The sequence below is a fragment of the Alternaria viburni genome (genome assembly GCF_023758015.1).
Source record: "Alternaria viburni strain BMP 2772 chromosome Unknown scaffold_14, whole genome shotgun sequence".
NCBI lineage: Eukaryota > Fungi > Ascomycota > Dothideomycetes > Pleosporales > Pleosporaceae > Alternaria > Alternaria viburni.
The window spans coordinates 684243-706305 of record NW_026055783.1 but is presented as its reverse complement, the minus strand read 5'-3'; the positions used below and the strand labels follow the sequence as shown (position 1 = coordinate 706305).

General features: G+C 53.1%; 8 protein-coding genes across 8 annotated transcripts; 4 read left to right on the top strand and 4 right to left on the bottom strand.

The window, feature by feature from the left end:
* Positions 1 to 590: 590 nt before the first annotated feature.
* Positions 591 to 2851, bottom strand: SDH1_2 (succinate dehydrogenase flavoprotein subunit; the record flags this gene model as incomplete). Its single annotated transcript, XM_049355808.1, has 4 exons — positions 591 to 2034; positions 2083 to 2247; positions 2305 to 2597; positions 2810 to 2851. The coding sequence occupies 4 exons, from the start codon at positions 2849 to 2851 to the stop codon at positions 591 to 593; spliced, it is 1944 nt and encodes a 647-aa protein (XP_049209837.1).
* Positions 2852 to 4141: 1290 nt separating this feature from the next.
* Positions 4142 to 5478, bottom strand: RPL3 (60S ribosomal protein L3; the record flags this gene model as incomplete). Its single annotated transcript, XM_049355807.1, has 4 exons — positions 4142 to 4397; positions 4446 to 5119; positions 5172 to 5328; positions 5387 to 5478. 4 exons carry the CDS (start codon positions 5476 to 5478, stop codon positions 4142 to 4144), a joined length of 1179 nt encoding a protein of 392 aa, XP_049209836.1.
* A 531-nt stretch (positions 5479 to 6009) lies between these two features.
* PAB1_2 (Protein phosphatase PP2A regulatory subunit B) lies at positions 6010 to 7799 on the top strand (the record flags this gene model as incomplete). The annotated part of the gene is made up of 6 exons (XM_049355806.1): positions 6010 to 6053; positions 6162 to 6202; positions 6270 to 6376; positions 6430 to 7081; positions 7132 to 7727; positions 7776 to 7799. The coding sequence occupies 6 exons, from the start codon at positions 6010 to 6012 to the stop codon at positions 7797 to 7799; spliced, it is 1464 nt and encodes a 487-aa protein (XP_049209835.1).
* A 1224-nt stretch (positions 7800 to 9023) lies between these two features.
* J4E79_006937 (uncharacterized protein) lies at positions 9024 to 9872 on the top strand (the record flags this gene model as incomplete). Its single annotated transcript, XM_049355805.1, has 2 exons — positions 9024 to 9215; positions 9267 to 9872. The coding sequence occupies 2 exons, from the start codon at positions 9024 to 9026 to the stop codon at positions 9870 to 9872; spliced, it is 798 nt and encodes a 265-aa protein (XP_049209834.1).
* Positions 9873 to 10466: 594 nt separating this feature from the next.
* J4E79_006936 (uncharacterized protein) lies at positions 10467 to 12941 on the top strand (the record flags this gene model as incomplete). The annotated part of the gene is made up of 3 exons (XM_049355804.1): positions 10467 to 10736; positions 10800 to 12432; positions 12526 to 12941. The coding sequence occupies 3 exons, from the start codon at positions 10467 to 10469 to the stop codon at positions 12939 to 12941; spliced, it is 2319 nt and encodes a 772-aa protein (XP_049209833.1).
* Positions 12942 to 13562: 621 nt separating this feature from the next.
* On the bottom strand, positions 13563 to 15556 carry J4E79_006935 (uncharacterized protein; the record flags this gene model as incomplete). The annotated part of the gene is made up of 2 exons (XM_049355803.1): positions 13563 to 15320; positions 15386 to 15556. The coding sequence occupies 2 exons, from the start codon at positions 15554 to 15556 to the stop codon at positions 13563 to 13565; spliced, it is 1929 nt and encodes a 642-aa protein (XP_049209832.1).
* A 553-nt stretch (positions 15557 to 16109) lies between these two features.
* J4E79_006934 (uncharacterized protein) lies at positions 16110 to 17241 on the bottom strand (the record flags this gene model as incomplete). The annotated part of the gene is made up of 3 exons (XM_049355802.1): positions 16110 to 16569; positions 16619 to 17113; positions 17225 to 17241. 3 exons carry the CDS (start codon positions 17239 to 17241, stop codon positions 16110 to 16112), a joined length of 972 nt encoding a protein of 323 aa, XP_049209831.1.
* A 684-nt stretch (positions 17242 to 17925) lies between these two features.
* On the top strand, positions 17926 to 21278 carry ADA1 (putative zinc finger protein; the record flags this gene model as incomplete). The annotated part of the gene is made up of 4 exons (XM_049355801.1): positions 17926 to 17935; positions 17992 to 19523; positions 19569 to 20689; positions 20744 to 21278. 4 exons carry the CDS (start codon positions 17926 to 17928, stop codon positions 21276 to 21278), a joined length of 3198 nt encoding a protein of 1065 aa, XP_049209830.1.
* Between the last annotated feature and the right edge of the window lie 785 nt (positions 21279 to 22063).

Sequence of the window (22063 nt, the reverse complement as noted above, 5' to 3'; positions counted from 1 at the left end):
GCCAGAGAGCGAGAAAGTCTGGAAGTCTTGTTATTGCCATGAGCGGATCCCCATCTGGCGTGGTGACAGCCACTTCAGCCACTTCAGCCCTCGGGTAACGATAGACCAGGCTAGAAGCCAGCCTTGCTTATACACGGCAGGAGCCATGTTCAGTTCGCGATGAGTGTGGGTGCACGAACGTCGAAGCGAAATCCCTGTTCCCTGTTTGGTTGAGACCGTATTCATTGCCCGGCCTTGAAGGTGCCGATGCTCGTGTTGTGGTCGAAAAGCTGATGTTGTGCTGTGCGGGTGAGTATCGCACTTGCCGAGAACGACAGCCCCCACCAAACAATACAGTCAGGCAGGGAAGGAGTCCTCCATACGCCAGGACAGACACATCATCCACTGACAGCTGTGTTTCGGAGCACAACACCAGCGAGCGCTTACACTTGTTGATACAATGGACAAAATAGACCTATATGAACTTGAATGATTCGATTCTCAATCCTAAACGGCTTTCGCTCTTAAACATGCTAAAACATGCAATCCATCATCCGATGTACATAGAATACAAAATACATCCCTCATTTCCTTTCCAAATTACCAATCCTCTAGTATGTACGCTTGAATGGTGGTACAGCCTTGCACTCAGCCTCGTCCAAAGTGGTACCAACAACCTTCCTGTAACCTAATTGAGTCTCGCCGTGTGGCTTCTTCTGCCACGACAATGTGTGCTTCATCCACTGGTCATCGTCACGGTCGGGGAAGTCCTCACGGGCGTGAGCACCTCGTGACTCTTTACGGTTGGCGGCGGATTCGGCAGTCTGTACGGCGCAGGTGAGGAGGTTGCGTAGCTCAAGGGTCTCGACAAGGTCGGAGTTCCAAATCATGCTGCGGTCCTTGATACCAACGTTGGCGAAGTCGGCGTCGACGTCGTGGATCTTCTTGACACCCTCGTCGAGCGACTCTTGGGTTCGGAAGACGGCGACATCGGTCTGCATGACCTTCTGCATCTGGAGACGGACCTCGGCAGTCGACTTGGCGCCGTCAGATGTGCGGATCTGGTCGAGGACGGAGATGGAATCGGCACCGGCATCGGCGGAGACGGGGTCAGCCTTCTGGCCGGGGCTGAAGTTGTCACGGATGGTGTGAGAAACAGCACGACCGAAAACGATAAGGTCGAGTAGGGAGTTGGCACCGAGACGGTTGGCTCCGTGGACAGAGACAGAGGCAGCCTCTCCGCAAGCGAACAGACCTGGGACGACCTGGTCGTTACCCTGAGCGTCTTGGGTGATGACCTCACCAGTGTACTTGGTGGGGATACCACCCATGTTGTAGTGCACGGTAGGAAGAACAGGGATGGGCTGCTTGGTGACATCGACACCAGCAAAAATGGCGGCAGTCTCAGAGATACCAGGTAGACGCTCGTGAAGGACCTCGGCGGGCAGATGGCTCAGCTGAAGGTAGATGTGGTCCTTCTCCGGTCCGACACCACGGCCCTCACGGATTTCCAGGGTCATAGATCGGGATACGACATCGCGGGAGGCAAGATCCTTGGCAGTGGGTGCGTAACGCTCCATGAACCGTTCACCCTCGGAGTTGAGAAGGTAACCACCCTCTCCACGGGACCCTTCAGTGATCAAGCAGCCAGCGCCGTAGATACCAGTGGGGTGGAACTGGACGAATTCTAGATCCTGGTTGGGAAGACCTGCGCGAGCAACCATAGCCATACCGTCACCAGTGCAGGTGTGGGCGGATGTGCAGCTGAAGTAGGCACGTCCGTAACCACCAGTGGCCAAGACAGTGTTCTTTGCGATGAACCGGTGGATGGTTCCGTCTTCCTGGTTGTATGCGACAACACCCTTGCAGACGCCGTCCTCCATGATCAGATCAGTGGCGAAGAACTCGATGAAGTACTTGGTGTTGTGTCGTAGCGATTGTCCGTAGAGAGTGTGGAGGAGAGCGTGACCAGTACGGTCGGCAGCAGCACAGCATCGGTATGCTTGGCCACCCTTGCCGTACTTCTGCGACTGTCCACCGAAAGCACGCTGGTAGCTGGATGATGTTAGTACTCTGCACAAATTAGAGCTGGGTTGACCCTACATCTTGCCATCGTCAGTTCGCGAGAAGGGGCAGCCATAGTTCTCAAGTTCGATGACGGATTGAGGCGCCTCTCTTGTCATGTAGTGAATAGCGTCTTGGTCACCAAGCCAATCTGATCCCTTGACTGTGTCGTACATATGCCACCGCCAGTCGTCCTCGTGCATGCTACACATATCCGTCAGCTGCTGTTATACCCATCCCATGTTTGTCCAGTCCACCTACTTTCCGAGCGCGGCGTTGATACCACCCTGTGCTGCGACTGTGTGCGATCGAGTGGGGAAAAGCTTGGATATACAGGCTGTGTTGAAACCAGCTTCAGCGAGACCGAATGCCGCGCGGAGACCAGCTCCTCCAGCGCCGACAACAATGGCATCGTATTCGTGGTCGATGACGGGGTATTTGCTCGAGATGAAGCCTGACGCTTCCTTCGCCCTCAGGTTCTCGGTAGCGAATATGCGCTGCGCTGGCCGGGTGGAAGAGAAGGCTCGTGTAGTTGGGCGGAAGCTCCTCGCGAGCTATGAGGCGAACATTAGCCATTGAACAGTCAAGACTCGTAAGAAGACGTGGAAGACCCAAGGGCATTGTCCCGCACTGCGAAAGTGTCGTGCCGACATGCGACGTTCTGCCAACGCCATGTGGGATGTGGCACACGCCTCGGTGCGGCGGATGCCGGGCTTGTCGACCGTCGACTGCGACTGCGTGGTGTGGGAGGGCTGTCAAAACTCACCTGGCTTGCAAGCTGCGTACGACGCATCCTGAGACAACTCATTTTGGCGGTAGCCGAAGAGCGGAGAGTATACGACGGGAGTGCGAAAGGTCCTGGTGGATTTGAAGTTGGAGGTCAATGATGGCAGTTGCGACCGACGGCGTTACTTACCAACTAAAATCGGAGCGCGCTAATTGGGTCGGTAGGCCTCGGCTGCATTGCCTCCCAAGTACCTGCCCTTCATTCCGGCTTTTCTTCTTGATGAACGTGATGCATCTTTGCCTCTATTGCAAGGTCACGCATGCCATATAGGCTATCAACATAGAGGCTATTGATCTGATTGCACTTTGCGCTGCAAGAACCTTCGCGGTTATAGACATGATTCTAGCTAACAAACTCATCCTACACAAAATCGTTACATGCTTGACACCCAACTTTCGGCTTTGGACGTTCGGAACAATAATGGTACTTGCGAAGCACATGGCAACTGCTGTCACTTGAGCTGACTCATGCACCTTGTCTGGGCCGACAGTTGTTGCCGCTGGCGCTCAAGATGTCGAGCCTCATTCGTCGTCGTCATAGACCTTCTCACACGATCACAACGCTGTTCCCCAGTCGTTGTACCAGGGAATTTTCTCCGCACGTTACGTTGCTAATATAGGTGTCGCTACTACCGTTAGTATACCGTTCCTTTTTACTCCAAGACCCTTTTTGTCAACCGCATCAACGTCTGGATTGCGCATATGCATACAAACTTCTTGAACCCTAGTGCACATGGGGTGACACTCGCAGTTCGACATCGTGTCGGCTTTATTATACCACCTCGTACAAGGGAAGAAAATCAACATGTACCCTTAGAAGTCTGCATTGCCGTAGGGAATATATATATATATATATTTCAACTTTTATACTGATGTAGACGGCAGAGCACCTGTTCATAATCGTTTCCATGTTTTTGATGCCCTCACCGCATAGCGCAACATTTCGCTGGGCAGGACTCTCACTACCGAACGAAGTCGCACACGGGCACGTACCGTGACTAAATTCCAGCGAGCGCCTCACACAAGAAAACTGACTAGGTCTGGAGCCTACATCAGCGTTAGATCTCCTGCTTTGCACGTTTTCATGTTGATGTAGACTGCAGACCTGTTTAATCTTTTCCTAGGTTAACCAGCGAGTGCCACTAAGACAGACGGTTTTCACGCATCACACATTGATAACACATGTTTGAATTGGGGAATCGTTGAATTTTTTGTTCAATCGCTCATGACTGGCATCCATATAGTAAACCTATCCTCTGCGCCCAAGCCCGTGAGAAGAAAGCATGCACTCCGTAGCACCATCTCGAGACTTCTAGGACGAAGTCTGGAGGTCCTTCTTGAGGACACCCTCGTATTGCCTCTTCTCCGCCGGTGTCTGGTAAGCACCGTGACCGAACTTGGAAGAGGTGTCGATCCACTTGAGCTCGACCTTCTCCAGCGCCCTCCTGCTGGTGTGGGTGAACATGGACTTGCGCAGGGTCATGACGCGCTTCTTGACACCAGGGCAGTTACCCTTGAGGAGGAGGAAGTCATTCTTAACCTCACCGTAGCGGACGAAGCCACCCATTCTGATTTGTGTTAGTAGTAATTACCGGCCAGTGTGACATGTGACTTACGGTGTGATGCGCTTCTTGGAGACGTCGAACTCGGTGGAGGCGTTACCCTCATCCTCGCCCTTGCCGAGACGGTAGATCTTGTGGTTGACAGAGGTACGGTGGTGGTAACCCATCTGACCAGCACGGGCAACAGTCCATTGGACGTGGGCCGGGTGCCAGGCACCGATACAGGCGACCTTGCGGAGACCCTTGTGTGTCTTACGCGGGAGCTTCTTGGTGCCCCATCGGGAGGTGACACCGTTGTATCCGTGACCCTTGGTGACGGCGATAACGTCGATCATCTCGTTGTCCTCGAAGATGGAGCCGATCTCGATGGGCTTCTCGAACAGGCCGTGGGCGTATGAGACCTTGTCGGCGATGCTGCCACCGTTGACCTGGATCTCCATGAGATGGGCCTTCTTCTGCTTGAGCGGGGTCTTGTGGATCTGGGTGTGGGCGAGAACGCGGATGACGGTGCAGTACTTCTTCATGCGCTCGAGCTCCTTGGTGATGGACTGGCCATTCTCCTCGGAGTGCTTCTTGGCGTACTTGGTGAAGGCCTTCTTCTTGCTCTTGTACCAGTTGCGGTAGAAGCGGCGCTTGACCTCGTCGCTCAAGTGCTCAGCCCAGACGGTGGTGAGCGAGCGGAGACCACGGGGAGTCTCGATGTAGCCGACAAGACCGACAGCGATCATCTGCGGCTGTGTCAGTAGTGCGCCAAAATCGCTCGGAATTGGCTATGCGTACGGGAGGAGTCTCGATGACGGTGCAGGCCTCGACAATCTCCTTCTTGTGCAGCTTGGCACCTGGTCGGTCGAGATCGCGGACGATTGTGGTCATACCGGCCTTGTAGCCCATGGCGGCCGTCAGGTGGACGGGCTTCTTGGGGTCATCCTTAGGGAAGCTGGCAATTGCAGTGAGCAGGCTGTCCGACAGTGGGCGGTGGTGACATGGAAATTTACCTCTTCACCTTACCCCGGTGACGGGCGGCGCGCTTTCGCGGCAAGAATGCCAGAGACCCGTGGCGGGGGGCTTCGAACTTCCTGTGCGACATGGTTCGATTCCTGTGGTTAGTTGGAGGAGTTGGAGGAGTCGTCAAGGAAAAGTCCTCTTGAATATTGAGGTTGACGGAGGAAAGTGCGAGCGGACGGCGCTAGTACAAGTTAGCGCGCCTTCCGACCTTGCTTGCCAAGACACGTCCACGGATCGCAGTTGCCCCACGTTAGAGGCAGTGAAGGTAGCAACAACACACTTGATCTCTGTAACGTGCGCTGTTGCCCCCTACGTCGTCGCCTGCCCTCGTCATTCCGCCGCCGACTCGATCCCGCCGGAGCTTCAACGATCAGCCCGCCCAACCGCCAACCCCGCCATCGGCCACGGCCAGCAGACACCGCTCCCACTACATCATTCCCAGCACTCACTCACCCACCACCCTCGACCTTGGCGGCGCTATCTCACCCGGGCCCCACGACAAGCTCAACAGCTCGCACACTGAACACCCATAGTACATTGCGTACGAACACAACAGAGCACTCGCTACCCTTGATCGCACGCCGCTGGTGTCCCGCAATCCTTGTCCAGAATCATGGTAGAAGCCGAAGGCAATCCCACGACGTGGAAATTCACCCAGTACGTACCGCATGCTACACATCTCCTTTAGGCCCCTCAGATCAGCTCGGTTGCTACTGTGCTTGCCACTAGCTCAAATCGCACTGGAAACGCCACTGACTGGAGCAGGTGCTTCGGCGACAAAGGCGATGTTGAAGACATAACCGAAGGTACGTACCGTTTCTTACCGTTGCGCTCTCTGTACATTCATTAATGCCTGCATGCAATTGCTGACAGCGAGCGCAGCCGACATCATCTCAACCGTCGAGTTCGACCAGACGGGCAACTACCTTGCAACCGGTGACAAGGGCGGTCGTGTGGTTTTGTTCGAGAGGAACGAGACGGTATGCACTTCTCTGCTATGACCTCGCGCTGGTTCAAGACTGACAAGATGCAGAAAAAAACCTGCGAATACAAGTTCCACACCGAGTTCCAATCGCACGAGCCTGAATTCGATTACCTGAAATCTCTCGAGATCGAAGAGAAGATCAACAAGATCAAGTGGTGCCGCCGGCAAAACGCTTCACACTATCTGCTCTCCACAAACGACAAGACAATCAAGCTATGGAAGGTATTTGAAAAGTCGCTGAAAGTGGTGGCGGAGAACAACCTGTCACACGAGTTGACACCTGGAGGTGGGGTTGCTGGTGGAGGCGGTCCCGTTAGGAACCCGAATGCACAGTTCCGCAGCGCCACCGATCTGAAGCTCCCACGGCTCACACATCACGACACAGTTGTCGCCGCAGTACCGCGAAAGACGTATGCCAACGCACACGCCTACCACATCAACAGCATATCAGTCAACAGCGATGGCGAAACGTTCATTAGTAGCGATGATTTGCGAATCAACCTCTGGAACCTGAACATCCAAGACCAGAGCTTCAACATCGTCGACATCAAGCCCGCCAATATGGAGGAGCTGACGGAGGTCATCACTGCTGCCGAGTTTCACCCTATCAGCTGCAACTGGTTCATGTATGCAAGCTCTAAGGGTACCATCAAGCTGGCCGACATGCGCGAGAGTGCTCTGTGCGACCAGCATGCAAAGCGTAAGTCGTCCGTCTTTTCCACCTCAGCTAATACTAACCTTGCTCCACAGAGTTCGAGCAAGAAGAAGATCCATCTTCGCGATCGTTCTTCTCTGAGATCATCTCATCCATCTCCGACGTCCGGTTTTCACACGATGGAAGATACATTCTGTCACGCGACTACTTGACTGTCAAGATCTGGGACGTAAACATGGAAAAGACTCCGGTCAAGACCATCCCAATCCATGAACATCTACGACCGAGACTCTGCGACACCTACGAGAACGACAGCATTTTCGACAAGTTTGAGGTTGTTTTCTCTGGGGATGCGAAGAATGTCATGACTGGTAGCTACAACAACAACTTCATGATATACCCGTCCGATAACGACAAAGACACCGAGGTAGTTTTGCAGGCCGACAAGTCTGCATTCAAGGCGAAGAAGGTTGGTATCCCAACACCCATGAACTCGTCGACAAGCCCGACAGGCAGCAACACAAGTAAGAAAGGTGGCTCAAGGGCCGGCAGCCCTGCTGCTGGTGCAGTCGGACAGGGCCAACGCATGAGGAAGGAGACGGACGCAGATCAGATCGACTTCAACAAGAAGATCTTACATATGAGCTGGCATCCATTCGAAGACAGCATCGCTATAGCAGCAACAAACAACGTAAGCAGGCTGATTCTCTTCACATGATCCAAGTCTAACATCCTACAGCTTTTCGTCTTCTCCGCATTGTAGGGGTATCCTTGATTCGCGAACATCGCCACAGAATACATGTATACAGGAGCATCAGCTTGTTGGGTTTCTGGTCATCTTTACTCTTCCATCTTCCTTTCAATGTTGGCAGCAGCCTGCCAGGCGGCGCTAGGATGATAGAACAGGAGCATTCTTGGCGAATCGGCGTGGGAATGCAGATGAGGAACGACGCAATGTGGTTTAACGATCGGGTAGCCGCAGAGCAGTGTAGATTGCAACACCACTATAATGACTCTGAGTGGTGCAGAGAAAGAACAAAAGAAACTCTCATCAACAAGTCTTGGTCCCACCTCTGCGGGAAACAGCCCAGGACATATCGCAGATGCTAAAAGTTTGCGACAAGCACATGACAATTCCGTATGTGCTTTGCACTGTCATATTGGACGTGAAGCACTCATATGCTCAAAATTGTTAACATCTTTCGTAAATTGTTCGCGAAGATGCCTGACGAGGCTCTGTTCTGGAAGTTTGCTTGATTCGGCAGTACCTAGGTTGATCCCGTTAGCGCCCGCCGTGAGGCTCATGACATCCCAGACTTCCACGTTGCGTTTCGTTTCTCTAGATTTATCACAACGTTCACCATATTACAGGCCATGCTTAGTACATAAAGGATTGTTTGCAATCGTACTCACTTGAGTGTTTTCTGTATGTTGCCTGTGCGATGGAACACGGTTTTCGCGGAATGCGCTATGCGATTCTGCACTTGCCAACTTACTGTCATCTAACGCTCACCTACGTCACCTTTCTGACAAGCAACAGCTCCACCAACTCTCGCTTCGAAAAGTGTACACAGCCGAGTCCCCGAACCATTGCCCAGGTAATCTGTGCCACCTCTCACGCCACGCGACTGCTATCATGGCCGCTCTTGCGCCCGTTATCAGCAGCTTTTCGCTCATCTTCGGAGGGTGTTGCGCAAATGTAAGAGATTCAGAACTGCTATGATGCCATTACTAAAGTCTGAAAGGTGTATTGTCTGGAAGCAATAGTAAAGTAAACAACGTGTATTCCCTAGCAACAGCACGAAGTCTGACACAGCCCAGGCAAGAGCCTGACAGTGGTCTACTCATTACGCTCTTCCAATTCGTGTTTACATGTCTTTCGACATTGCATTACCAGTTCGATCCAAACGGTCGTTACTTCATGCGGAGTTCGCCCGTGCCATTTCGCAAATGGTGTGTCAGCGCTGCGTTGTTCTTCACCGTCAACATGCTGAACAACTGGGCTTTCGCATTCAACATCTCAGTCCCTGTTCACATCATCCTCAGAAGCTTTGGTAGTGTGACTACTATGGCGGCTGGCTGGTTCCGTGGCAAGAAATACACACCTCTCCAGGTCTTCTCCGTTGCGATCCTGACGCTAGGTGTCATGGTGTCAGCATGGGCAGATGCACAGTCAAAGGTACAGTAGAGCGATCAACGACTTATCTATAGACGCTGACCACGGAACTAGGGCAAGAACATGGATGCTTCGAGCTCCGATGAGTCGAATTCTTCTCTACAAGCTGGTCTTCTTATCCTGCTCATCGCGCAACTACTCTCCGCATGGATGGGCGCCTATGTCGAGGACGTCTATCATGAACATGGGAAGGACTGGCAGGCCAACCTCTTCTACTCCCACTTGCTGTCCATCCCGTTCTTTGCAGGATTTGCACCGGTCTTGACGCAACAATTCAAGCGCCTGCAGGCCTCGCAATCATTCGAAGTACCACCGAAAGTCGCAGAAAATCTCCCGCCAATCGTCAACAGTATCCTGGCCTCGACATCACAGCATGTCATCTATCTTACTGCCAATGCCCTTACGCAACTACTCTGCATCACCGGCGTCAATATGCTCAGCGCCAATACTTCCGCCGTCACTGTCACGATCGTACTGAATATCAGAAAGCTGGTAAGCTTCTTGCTCAGTATCTGGATATTCGGAAACCAGATGACTGGATTGATGAAAGTCGGCGCTGCCATGGTGTTTGGTGCGGGCGCTTTGTATGGATGGGAAACATCGTATCGCATTCCGCAGCAGAAGAAGTTGGAGGCCGAGAAGGGAAAGAAGGGCCAATGATTCCAGAGTGTTACCACTCGATCCGCCTTTTAGGGCGAGGCGAACACCTCAATCAAGGAGAAAATTGAACACTCCAAAGGCTACACAAGAGCTAGATCTCCCGAACTGCCTCTATCATCCTAGTGTAGTCTTTAGACCTGCTCGGTTTGTCCTTATATGAGGTGCGAACATGACTTTGTCTTGCTTGTTGGCAGCGTTTGCAAGGTTGCAATGAGATAGGCTACGGCGGTATCTCGGGAACATGTAGAGCATGCGAAGATCACGGAGATGCCAATGCCAAGAGCGTATAGACGAATATACTTGACCAGACTTCTGTTACCCCTCGCTGGGGGGCTGTGATGATGGTGGACCAATGACCGCTAATGCAGGGGCCAAGTGCAAGCGAGAGAGCCCATTAGGGATTGGCTCCTCCGGACCCTGAACTCGCGATTAGGTGTCGTGTTCTCAGAGCGCAACTCCAACTCTCTTTCCAATTCCATCAAATTCGTTCCTTTGTTTATGGGAGGTAGGCGCATCCTCGTAGCCCACAACGTGTTGCGGCATTGGAAGCTAATGACAGAGTCAACAGGTAGCTTCATCGAGCTATAGCCCACCATGTCTTCACCAGCTGGTAGCGTCCGCCAGCGCGCAGGCAAGGACAAGAAGCGAGGAACCTCACCGAACCCCGAAGCCCTCGCCGAGAAGGTCCAGGAGAAAGTCGCCAATGTCGTCGAGAAGGCCAAACCATACAAGCCGATCCAGCAGGGCGGAGAATGGGACTACAAGCTTGCTATCGCCGTAATGACCGTTCTGGCCTTCATTACGCGGTTCTGGGGCATCAGACATCCTGATCAGGTTGTGTTCGATGAGGTGCACTTTGGAAAGGTGTGTATGCCATTGAAGACAGAAAGAGACACGATGCACGTCCAGATCGCTAATCGCACATAGTTCGCTTCCTACTACCTGCAACGAACCTACTTCTTCGATGTCCATCCTCCCCTCGGAAAGCTCCTCTTTGCCTTCGCTGGCTGGCTCGTCGGATACAAGGGCGACTTCCTGTTCGAGAACATTGGCGATTCCTACATTACCAACAAGGTCCCGTATGTCGCATACCGCGCTATGCCCGCCTCGCTCGGTGCTCTTACCGTTCCCATCGTCTTCATGATCATGTGGGAGTCTGGCTACTCGCTACCCGCCTGCATCACTGCGGCCGGTCTCATGCTCTTCGACAACGCCCACATTGGCCAGACGCGCCTGATCCTCCTCGATGCTTCGCTTATTTTCTTCATGGCGCTCTCCGTACTATCCTACATCCGCTTCTACAAGGAGCGTCACAATGCTTTCGGGCGGAAATGGTGGAAGTGGCTCCTTCTGACTGGTATCAGTCTGAGCTGCGTTATCTCCATCAAGTACGTCGGTGTCTTCACCTTCTTCTCCATTGGTGTACCGGTCATGATTGACCTCTGGGACTTGATGGACGTCAACCGACGACAGGGTGCCTTGACTTTGGCCGAATTTGGCAAGCACTTTGCTGCTCGCGCCGTGGGCTTGGTCATCGTTCCATTCTTCCTTTACCTTTTCTGGTTCCAGGTCCACTTCTCCATCCTCACACGATCCGGCCCTGGTGACGACTTCATGACCCCAGAGTTCCAGGAGACTCTGAGCGACAATGTCATGAGCCTTCAATCTGTCGGTATCAACTACTATGATTCCATCACCATCCGTCACAAGGAGACCAAAGTCTACCTTCACAGCCACCCTGACCGCTATCCTCTGCGTTACGATGATGGACGTGTTTCTTCGCAGGGACAGCAGGTTACTGGATACCCCCACAACGACACCAACAACCACTGGCAGGTCCTTCCTTCAAAGCCCCTGGACAGTGAGATTGGTCAACGCGTTAAGGTCGGCGATGTCATTCGTCTTCGCCATTTGATCACGGACACCGTTCTTCTCACACACGATGTTGCTTCTCCTTACTACCCTACCAACCAGGAATTCACTACTGTTAACAAGGACGAAGCAACCGGTGCACGCTACAACGACACTCTCTTTGAGCTCAAGGTCGACAAAGGCAAGGGCGATTTCAAGACCATGTCTACTCACTTCAAGCTTGTTCACGTGCCAACCAAGGTCGCCATGTGGACCCACACCAAGCCTCTGCCAGATTGGGCCTACAAGCAGGCTGAAATCAACGGGAACAAGGCAGTCCAGCAATCCAGCAATGTCTGGTATGTCGATGACATTCCTTCGCTTCCCGTTGAAGATGAGCGCAACAAGAAGGAACCGAAGCAGGTCAAGCACCTCGGCTTCCTCAGGAAGTGGGTTGAGCTGCAGCGTGCCATGTTCTACCACAACAATGCCTTGACCAGCTCGCATCCTTATGCATCCCAGCCCATTTCCTGGCCTTTCCTCCTTCGCGGTGTGTCTTTCTGGACTCACAACGACACTCGCCAGCAGATCTACTTCCTGGGTAACCCCATTGGATGGTGGCTCGCTTCCTCGCTTCTTGCTGTGTTTGCCGGTATCATTGGTGCCGACCAGCTGGCTCTCCGCCGTGGCATGGATGCCCTCGATGAGCGTAAGTTACCTCTCTCGTACACGAAACCCAGGTTATTCGCTTTTGTATTGGCATTTGTATTTGAAGGGGAGGTTCTAACATTCATGTCTGCAGGCACTCGCTCCCGTCTTTACAACTCCACTGGATTCTTCTTCCTCACCTGGGCTGCCCATTACATCCCCTTCTACATCATGGGTCGTCAGCTCTTCTTGCATCACTACCTTCCCGCGCATCTTGCGTCTTGTCTAGTCACTGGTGCTCTGGTAGAATTCGTGTTCTGCATTGAACCCCAGGATCCTGAAATGCCCGCCGCTGTCAAGGGCCACCGCCGCACTCACTCGAAGCCTGTCCGCGAGCGTGTCGCCTCTTCTAGCCTGATGGGCAGCTGGATCGCCATGGGTGTCATCCTCGCCGCCGCCTTCTGGTGCTTCCTCTTCTTCGCACCGCTCACATATGGTAGCCCTGGCCTTACTGTTCCCCAGGTTCAGTCGAGGAAGTGGCTCGGATACGACCTCCACTTTGCCAAATAGATGGAGCATGAGTGAAGGATTCGCTTCGAATTGGGGTTGGGGAGTCTTCTATTGGATTAACTAGGGTAAAATGCACAGCGCGGAGTGCTGATTGTGTGGATTAGGGTCTTCTATATATTTTAGTGTGTTCTCTTTTGACGAGGCCGAGTAGAGGTTACGTCTTTGAGCACGCAAATATTTCCTATGTAATAGATATAAATATGGTGGTGAACAGTTTATGGTTCGGCCATCAATTCATGAGTTCACAGATCCATAACATTGCCTTTGTAGTGCATCTCTCATACTCTTGAAGGGCTTGGGCCAAATATGGTAGCATGCAACTAGAGATTTATAGTTGTGCTCATGCGAGCCAGTGTAGGAAAACATGATATCTACATCGTAGCGATTGGCTATGCATTCCCCATGATCTAAATGCCTCCATGCAGCTTCCAAACGCAGTCCATGCCCATCTCCACAGTGCGTGTGCCAAAGCAACAGCTATCGCCCAATTCACCTTCGTCCCATTCATGTTTACGCGGCGTCTCAACTTTCCGCTGCAAAAGCCAATCATCGTAACTCTCGTCCTCGTAACGTTCAATCTCTACTTTCTCCGTGATACCGACTCCGCTATCCTCCCGTTGCTCAAAACTCAAACTCGCCTCGAAAACGCTCAACATCCATACCGGGACCCACGATATCGGAAAGATCCCTACGGCCCATCTGGCCAAACACCCTCCGTAACGTATCGTACAAGTTTGTGCTTTGGTTCTGGTGGATCATGTTGTCTAGTTGGCTGTCGGAAACACCCTCGCCGACGACTTCTCTAGCCTTCTCCTTGCCTTCGCGCTCGACGACCTTGTGCATGGCTAGCGCGCCGAGCAAGTGCTGTGCAGCTTCTGTGTAGCAACCGATGTTGATACACGACACGCCGAGGTTGTAGCGTGCGCGGACAAAGTTTGGACGGAGAGCGAGGGCGCGCGAGTAAGCGTCGATGGCTTCTTCGCTGCGGCCGGAGTTTGCAAGGGTGGCGCCGAGACGGTTCCAGAGGAGGTGGACTTGTGATGAGGAGTTTGAGACGCCGGATTCGGTGGATGCGAGGGCGGCGCCGAAACAGTCGACGGCTTTGTCGTATTCTTCTACGCCGTAGAAAAGTACGCCTAGGCCGACTTGCACATCAGGGTCCATTTGCTCGCCGGTTGGCGAGAGTTGTGCGGCTTGGATGAAGAGGTTGGTGACTTTCTCGTGGAGTACGTGGCGGTCTGTGAAGCCCATCTCGGCGTCTGAAGAGAGTGGCTCTTTGATGAGTGATGGGTACTTGGTGGCCAACCAGCGTTCCAGTGTCCGGTATGCGGTGCTCTCGTAGCCTTCGTTGGTGTATGATACAGCCAGACCCATCAGCGCCTCCAGATTCGACGGGTCCTGCTTCAGAGCATGTTCCAACGCTCTTATAGCCGGTGTTTCCTTCTCGTTCTGCGCTTGTGACTCTCCCAACCTTACCCAGGCTGCAATGTGGTTCGGGTCTTTCTGAACAGCTGCCTCAAATGCTAGGGCCGCCAGTGAGAGGTTTCCACCATCTTCCATTATCTTGACACCTTCTTCAAACGGATTCGTGACGTTCTTGAAGAGGTTTTCTTGCTCGAACAGGTAGTCGCCCATGGCCGGATCGCGGACCGAGTGTGTGTTGAGCCCGTCGAAGCCTTCCCATTGATCCATGTCGCCCATGTGTCCTTCGACGAAGTTCTCCTCGTTGGCAAGTTGCCTAGCGTATTCAGTCTCAGCTTGGATACCCTTCCAAATGGACTCGAAATCGTCGAAATCAACGGCATCTTTCTCTACTGACCTGTCCATTTCGTTCAGCTCTGCCTCCATGGCCTTGTTCGCCTCGGCGTCAAGAGCGCTCAGGTCCTGCTGGTCTGTCTGTTCGAGTTGTGCGAACTGGGCCTCCCAATCCTGATCGTCGAGTTCTACCATGCGCTCCTTGCCTTTGCCAGAGTTCTGCATGGGCTGCTGGAAGTTTTGTGGTGCGAATGGCTGCTGCATGCCCATACCGCCCATTCCCATTCCCATGCCGCCCATGCCCATGCCCATTCCGTACATGGGCCGCTGGTATCCCGTCATCGAAGGCTGAGAAGCGGTAGTCGGGCTCGCTGTCCGCGCGTTCGGGTTCATCTGCTGGAACTTTGCGAATTCGGCAGGGTTAAATCCGACTGGTCTTTCTTGCATGGCTGGCCCTCCCATCTGTGGCGCCTGCATGCCTGGATCGAACTCTGCCGCCCATGCTGGTGATCCGCTGTGCTGTGTCCGCTCCAACTCTCGTCGCATTTGCTCCATGGCGAATGGAGACGCGGGACCGGGCCCTTGTGGGAGTTGTACATTCTGGTTCATGAACTCATTCATCATCTATGAATTGCAGAGTTAGCCATGAATCCTATTTGTTCGCCCTCGTACTCCTGTTCCCGACTTACGCCATCTGAAGGGCCGCCCATCTGCTGGCTTCGCATGCCCTCCTGCATTCCTCCGGGCCCCCGCCCGACCAGGCGGTCTCTCTGTAGCGACTTGTCATCCTGCACATGCTTGGTGAACTGGCTGAGTGGGTTGGCGCCCGTCGAGCATTCTGCGCCGCCGAGAAAAGACATGGCGAAGGGTAAAAGATTATGTAAGTGTGAAGCAGCGAGTATGACGCGGTTAACAGAGAGGAGGAGGTGTATGTACAAGTCGGGCGGCGAGCGGGTGCCAGAGGCGCGTCGGCCGGTCTAATTGATCAGCATGTGGAGAAGCTACGCGGGGCGGCCGAGGTCGCAAATAACCGCCACACAGAGCGAGTGAATCCGAGCTTGTCCAGTAGAGCTCGGCGGCAGCACATGACTAAACTTTGACGTACAGCACGCACCACGATACTGATGAGTTTTTTACATTGCAAGAGTTCATTAGATCGATTTGCTTTTCTAGACCTAGACCCTATACCATGTACAAAAGAAGAGGGGAATATAACAACGCCGGACGCTCTTCCACTATGATACACAAGACCCATCTATCAACACAGCATGCAGCCAACAGGACACATGTCCCAGTCGTGCAGTCGTACAGATACGTCGACCATTTCCTCCATACATCATTCGTTGTAGAAGCGTGGGGCGGCCGTCCCGTTGCAAGTAATCACTGTCCCTAGCCTCCTTTCATCATCATCACTTAATCCTCTTGGGTGGAATCCGAGCGCTTGTTGTCGCGCTGGTTCTGTGTGCCAGACTTGCTGAAGTCGACGCGGAGTTGCCTGCCGTAGATGGTCTTCTCCTTCAGGACTTCCCTTGCCTTGGTGGCGCTAGCGACATCGATGAAGTCTGCGTGAGCAAAGCCTCTGGGCTGACCAGTCCTCCTGTCAATGGCGACACGGACATCCATGACGTTGCGAATATCACGGAAGAGGTCGTTGAGGTCCTTGTCAGACATCTCGAACGACATGTTGCCGATGAAGAGGGTCTTGGAGGGAGGGTTTTGCTCAAAGTTGCCAGAGGTGCCGCTGCGGGTCCTGGAGTTGGGCTTAGGCGCGTGGAATTGGACAACGAGGTTGCGGCCTTCGAAGACCTGCATGTCGAGGTTATCAATGGCAGCTTGGGCGTCCGCGACATTCTTGAATTCAACGTATCCGAAACTGCACGAAGGTTAGTGTTTGCTTTCCGAGACTGGGCCATCTAACATACCCTCTGCTCAAACCCCGGTTGTCGTAGACAATCTTGGTGCTCTCAAGCTCACCGAACTTGGAGAAGACACGCTTCAGCTGCTCTGCGGAAACCTCGTAGTACAGGTTGCCAATGTACAGCATGTTGTTCGGGGTAGTGTTCCTTGGGGCCCTGGGCTTTGATGACCTCTGGGCATTGTCTGCGGTCTCAGCGGCAGCCTCCAATGCATCCACGCCAACAGTAGCAGAGGCGTCGGTAGGCTCGGCCTGCACCTCCTGCTGCGCCGGCGTCAGGTTCTCTTCGACAGGTGCCTCAGCCGCTGTCTGCGCAAAGTTCTCGTCCCCCTTGGTGGCATCGTCGCTAGCGAATCGTCGCTGGAACGACGAGATTGACCATTGCTGTTGCCTCAGACGGAAAGCCGAGGGGGTTATGGTGTTGATGGATCGCGGCTTCGCAAGGAACGCCTTGGAAGGCGACGCGGTGATGGCGCGAACGGCAGTGCGGCGGAGGAGAAACCTGCATTGCCATATCAGTATCACGATTGCAATTGCAGACGAGGCGATTCTTACATTGTGGCGGTATGGGTGAAGTTGGCAAATGTGGATGCGTTGCTAAAAGTCGGAATACCGTAAATTTTTGGGCATGGATCATTGATCCGCGCTAAGCTCCTAGCACGTGAGCGGCGTTCTCAAGCCCTGGACGCTCTCGACATGTATTGCACTTCTTGGTGACGTATTGCACAGTTTGGACAGCAAGAATATAACTATGTGCCGATTTCTCTCCCACACAATACAGGTCGTTGCATTCAACATCGGACATCCTTCGCCAAGATATCAATCCCAGGACAGGTTGATTGGTGACTTTGTGGGGTATTCATGAGGGGCAATCCTGTGCCCTGTGAGGCAATGATCCCGACTATTCATCCACTCCCGTTCATGAGCACATCTTAATGAACGTATTGGCGCATCAGAGTGCATACAGCGCGCCTCACATGCAAGTGAATGTTGTTGGTGGCCCGAATGACTCTCGGAAAGGATCCCTTGACCCTGCCGATAACATCACCAGCCGAGGATGGAGGGGCTAGCCTGGTAACTTGCCCGAATGAAACGTGATTGCTTGTAGCCTCGAAGTCTTGCTCGCTATGGTTACGTACTCCTGCTGGAAGGTTATCCAGGATAAGTATGCCATAGAGTCATCGAATCCATAATTCACAAAATGGCACGGGGTCAGGCGACAGGCCGGCCGCCTCCGAGGCGCGTTCCTGGTGAGGCTCGTCTTAAAGTTTGTGTTCGCTCTAGCAACCACAACTACCATCTCTCCATAGCACCATGCTGAAAGGTAGTGCAATCCAATTCCTCCATACAAATACACGCGGAGACTGACCTGAGGAATAGGAGCCTTTTCTGCTGATGCGGACGCGTCGCCCGACTTTGGCCCTGCCCACGATGACCAGATACCCTCGTCGGAAGAGGAAGAGCTGAGCCATGACTTCTCCGAAATTGAAGCTTGCGGTAGCGGGCGCACACGACTAGACAACGGTGCGACTGCAACCGCACAGGAAAATGCTGGTACCAGCGATGAGGAAGAGGACGACAATGGCATGCTGCCCCGCGACAAACAGCGACGAACTGCCTTCTACGACTATACCGCGGAGAAGCAGATGAGCCACACAGAAGCCAAACAGTTCTACCAGCGCCATCAGCTGGAGACACAATATGGAGGCTCACAGGCGGGAGAGACATACAGCCCTGCCATGCGCGCAAAGACATTCCCCACCAACTTTGGCGGCACAGACGGTGTAGACTTGCATGGCAAGGCAGAAAGCATTCGCTCTAGGAAGAGCAATGTCACGCTCGCGAATCAAGGGCATCGGTCCAACCTGCCCATCGGGTTGTCACACACAGAACAGTCACAGGATCCGCGCCGACACATGACTCAACACGGGGCCAACACTGCAGGTACCGGCAACGAAGGCGACGCCTTTCTCCAAGCCGACCAACAAGCCCGATCACACGCGCAACACCCCGGTCTCCCTCACGAAGAAAAACCACTTCTGGCTGAAGAAGGCATCCACGGTGCGGGCGCAGGCATTGGTGTTGGCACAGGAGCAGGAGGCTTCGCAATGAACGATTCCAGTATCACCACTGAGCTTAGCTCAATCTATACGAATATCCAGAAAGTGCTAGATTTACGTCACAAGTACATCCGCTTGTCTTTGCAGCGCAACTTCGATAATCCCAAAGATGATCCAGCTTGGCGCATCTACCCCACCCCTCCTGAACCAGTATGGAACGACTCTTCCAAACAGCGTCGCAACGCAGGCGGCAGCAGCTTGCAGAACAGCGGAATCCTTGAGCCGAATGAACCAGCCAAGCCACCTCGCAAGATGGGAACAAACATTGGTGAGGACTTCCATCTGGAGGACTGTCTTCCCGTACCGGGTCCCGGAGAGATGTCGTTCCGCCTGGATAGCAGCGGTGTCTACCAAGTGTACGAGACCGCCAAGTCCGCTGAGCTGGACACGCCCATCGTATCAATCCCTACATTACGCGAATTCTACATCGATCTCGATTCCATCCTTGATATATCCTCCGACGGACCGAGCAAGAGCTTTGCTTTCCGTCGGCTTCAGTACCTCGAAGGCAAATTCAATCTTTACTACTTGTTGAATGAATACCAAGAGACAGCCGATACCAAGAAAGTGCCGCACAGAGATTTCTACAACGTCCGAAAGGTCGACACCCACGTTCATCACTCAGCATGTATGAACCAGAAGCATTTGCTGCGCTTCATCAAGTCCAAAATGAAGAAGTCTCCGGATGAAGTGGTCCTGTTCCGTGATGGTAAACATCTCACACTAAGGGAGGTCTTTGAGTCGATTAATTTGACAGCGTACGATCTAAGTATTGATACCTTAGATATGCATGTGAGTACAGACATCTGGCATCACGATATTATGCTAACATTTTAGGCTCACACGGATTCGTTCCACCGATTCGACAAGTTCAACTTGAAGTATAACCCGATCGGTGAATCACGCCTACGAACCATCTTCCTAAAGACAGACAACTTTGTCAAGGGTCGATACCTAGCAGAGATTACCAAGGAAGTCATCTCGGATCTTGAAGCGAGCAAGTACCAGTTCGTGGAATGGCGCATCTCCATCTACGGTAGAGACATTGAAGAGTGGGATAAGCTGGCAGCTTGGGTCATTGACAACAAGCTGTTCTCTCCCAACGTCCGCTGGTTGATCCAAGTACCTCGTCTGTTCGACGTCTATAAAGCAACCGGACTCATGGACAACTTCCAGCAAGTCATCGTAAACGTGTTTCAGCCATTGTTCGAGGTCACCAAAGATCCGTCCAGTCATCCTAAGCTTCACGTTTTCCTGCAGAGGGTTATTGGATTCGATAGCGTCGACGATGAGAGTAAAGTCGAGCGACGCGTGTACAGGAAGTTCCCATTCCCGAATGAATGGGCTACGAAGCAGAATCCACCGTACAGCTACTGGATGTACTACCTTTTCGCCAACATCTCATCACTCAACGTATGGAGAAAGCAGCGCGGCTTCAACACGTTCCTCCTACGTCCTCACTGCGGAGAGGCTGGTGACACCGATCATTTGGCTGCCGCAGTACTATGCTGTCACAGCATCAGTCACGGTCTTTTGCTCCGTAAGGTGCCTCTTCTGCAGTACATCTTCTACCTTGAACAGATTGGTGTCGCTATGTCGCCTCTTAGCAACAACGCACTATTCCTGGCGTACGAACGTAACCCGTTCCTGAGCTACTTTAGACGTGGCCTCAACGTCTCGCTGTCGACAGACGACCCTCTACAATTTGCCTTCACGAAGGAGCCCCTTATCGAGGAATACTCAGTCGCAGCGCAAATCTACAAACTGAGTGCTGTGGATATGTGTGAGCTAGCCAAACATTCTGTCGAGCAGAGCGGTTTTGAGCATGTCGTCAAGCAGAAGTGGTTGGGTAGCAACTACCATCTCCCTGGCGTTGCAGGCAACGACATGGCGAGGTCCAACGTGCCCAGTATTCGTGAGGCGTTCCGCCACGAGACGCTCATGGGCGAATTAGCTATGTAGGTTTCGAACAGACATCCACATCTTCGTATGGCAGTACTAACACCGTATAGGATCGACCGCTACACGCGCGCTGCGCAAGCTGGTAGTCATGATCTCACAAGCTCTAACTTGCAGTCGGAAGTGCCACAGACGCCAAAGTCACTCCAAGGAACGCATCCCACTTCTCCTACCCATGCGTCCGCGGGTGGAAACCAAGTGTTCTCCAAGCTACCTCCAGCCCAAGTCGCTCGGCTCAAGCCATCTGCCTCGACGACCGACATGGGTAGTATGCAAGGCCAACCAGCTTCACCTTCAGGTACGAAGGACGGTGCCAGCTCTAGCATGACTGTCAACCCTAGCACGATTTCTGTCGCTCAGCCGACAGAGCCTGAAGAGCCGGATCAGGGACTGACGCGCTCAACAAGCACTATTACATTGGATGGGGAGCCTAGACTGTTCCCCGGTATTGTCAGCAGCAGGAGCAGGAGACGGAGCACTAGGACTAGTCAGGCCGAGGATGGCGATATGACAAGTTCGCGTTTGAGGTTCCGTACGGGTGACCAGGAGAGTGTTGTGGAGGAGAGGGATACAGATGATGAAGATTAGACGTCACTGGGTTGTTGGATACAGTGTATGTTTAACAATGGGACAAGAATCACGAATGACACATGGTCTGATAGATGATAGAATCTTCTCTTCATTATGATGCTCGATAGAGTCTTGCTCGATGCAGCTGCTAGTAACACAAGGACGCCCGCTTTGCTAGAATGAACCAAAACAACCAGATCACCTTCTCTTCTACCGCTCATGAGTTGAGGTTCCGCGAGTAACAGTCGAGACACCATGCGTCCCCCTCTTCTCCGACTTCTACTATGCACTTCTTGCATGTCGCCTTGCTGCAGCCTACACATTGCCTCGCACAGATGAAACAGGTCCGGCCTTCGCATCTCGTGCAATCGAGGTAATTTTCCAGATCTTTCCGTCGCTTGGGCGCTTTGTTGCAGGCGTGACAGGATCGCAGGTCGGAAACGGCGTGTGATTGGGTTTGGCAGGGTGATGGGGCGTCCAAGTCAACGTCCATTAGGTGTGATGTTGACTTGACGAGAGACGCTTTCGGACTGAGGCGTTTGAGTTGCTTCACCGGCCGACGTTCTGATGTGTATTCGTGTGGCTTTGAGGGGAAGAGGGCGTATGGTAGGTTGTTGTTGTTGCTCTCGAAAGGCGGGGTATTGTGGAGATGGAGGCGGCTGGAGTCGCGACTGGGTGACGAGCGGTGCTGGCGTGACATGCTGCAGAGTTGTTAGAATTGGAGCTCTATGTTGGATGGAGTATTGGTGCATACGGTTGGGGTCCGTCGTCGCCAGCCATTCTCTTTCTCTTGCCCAGGCCGG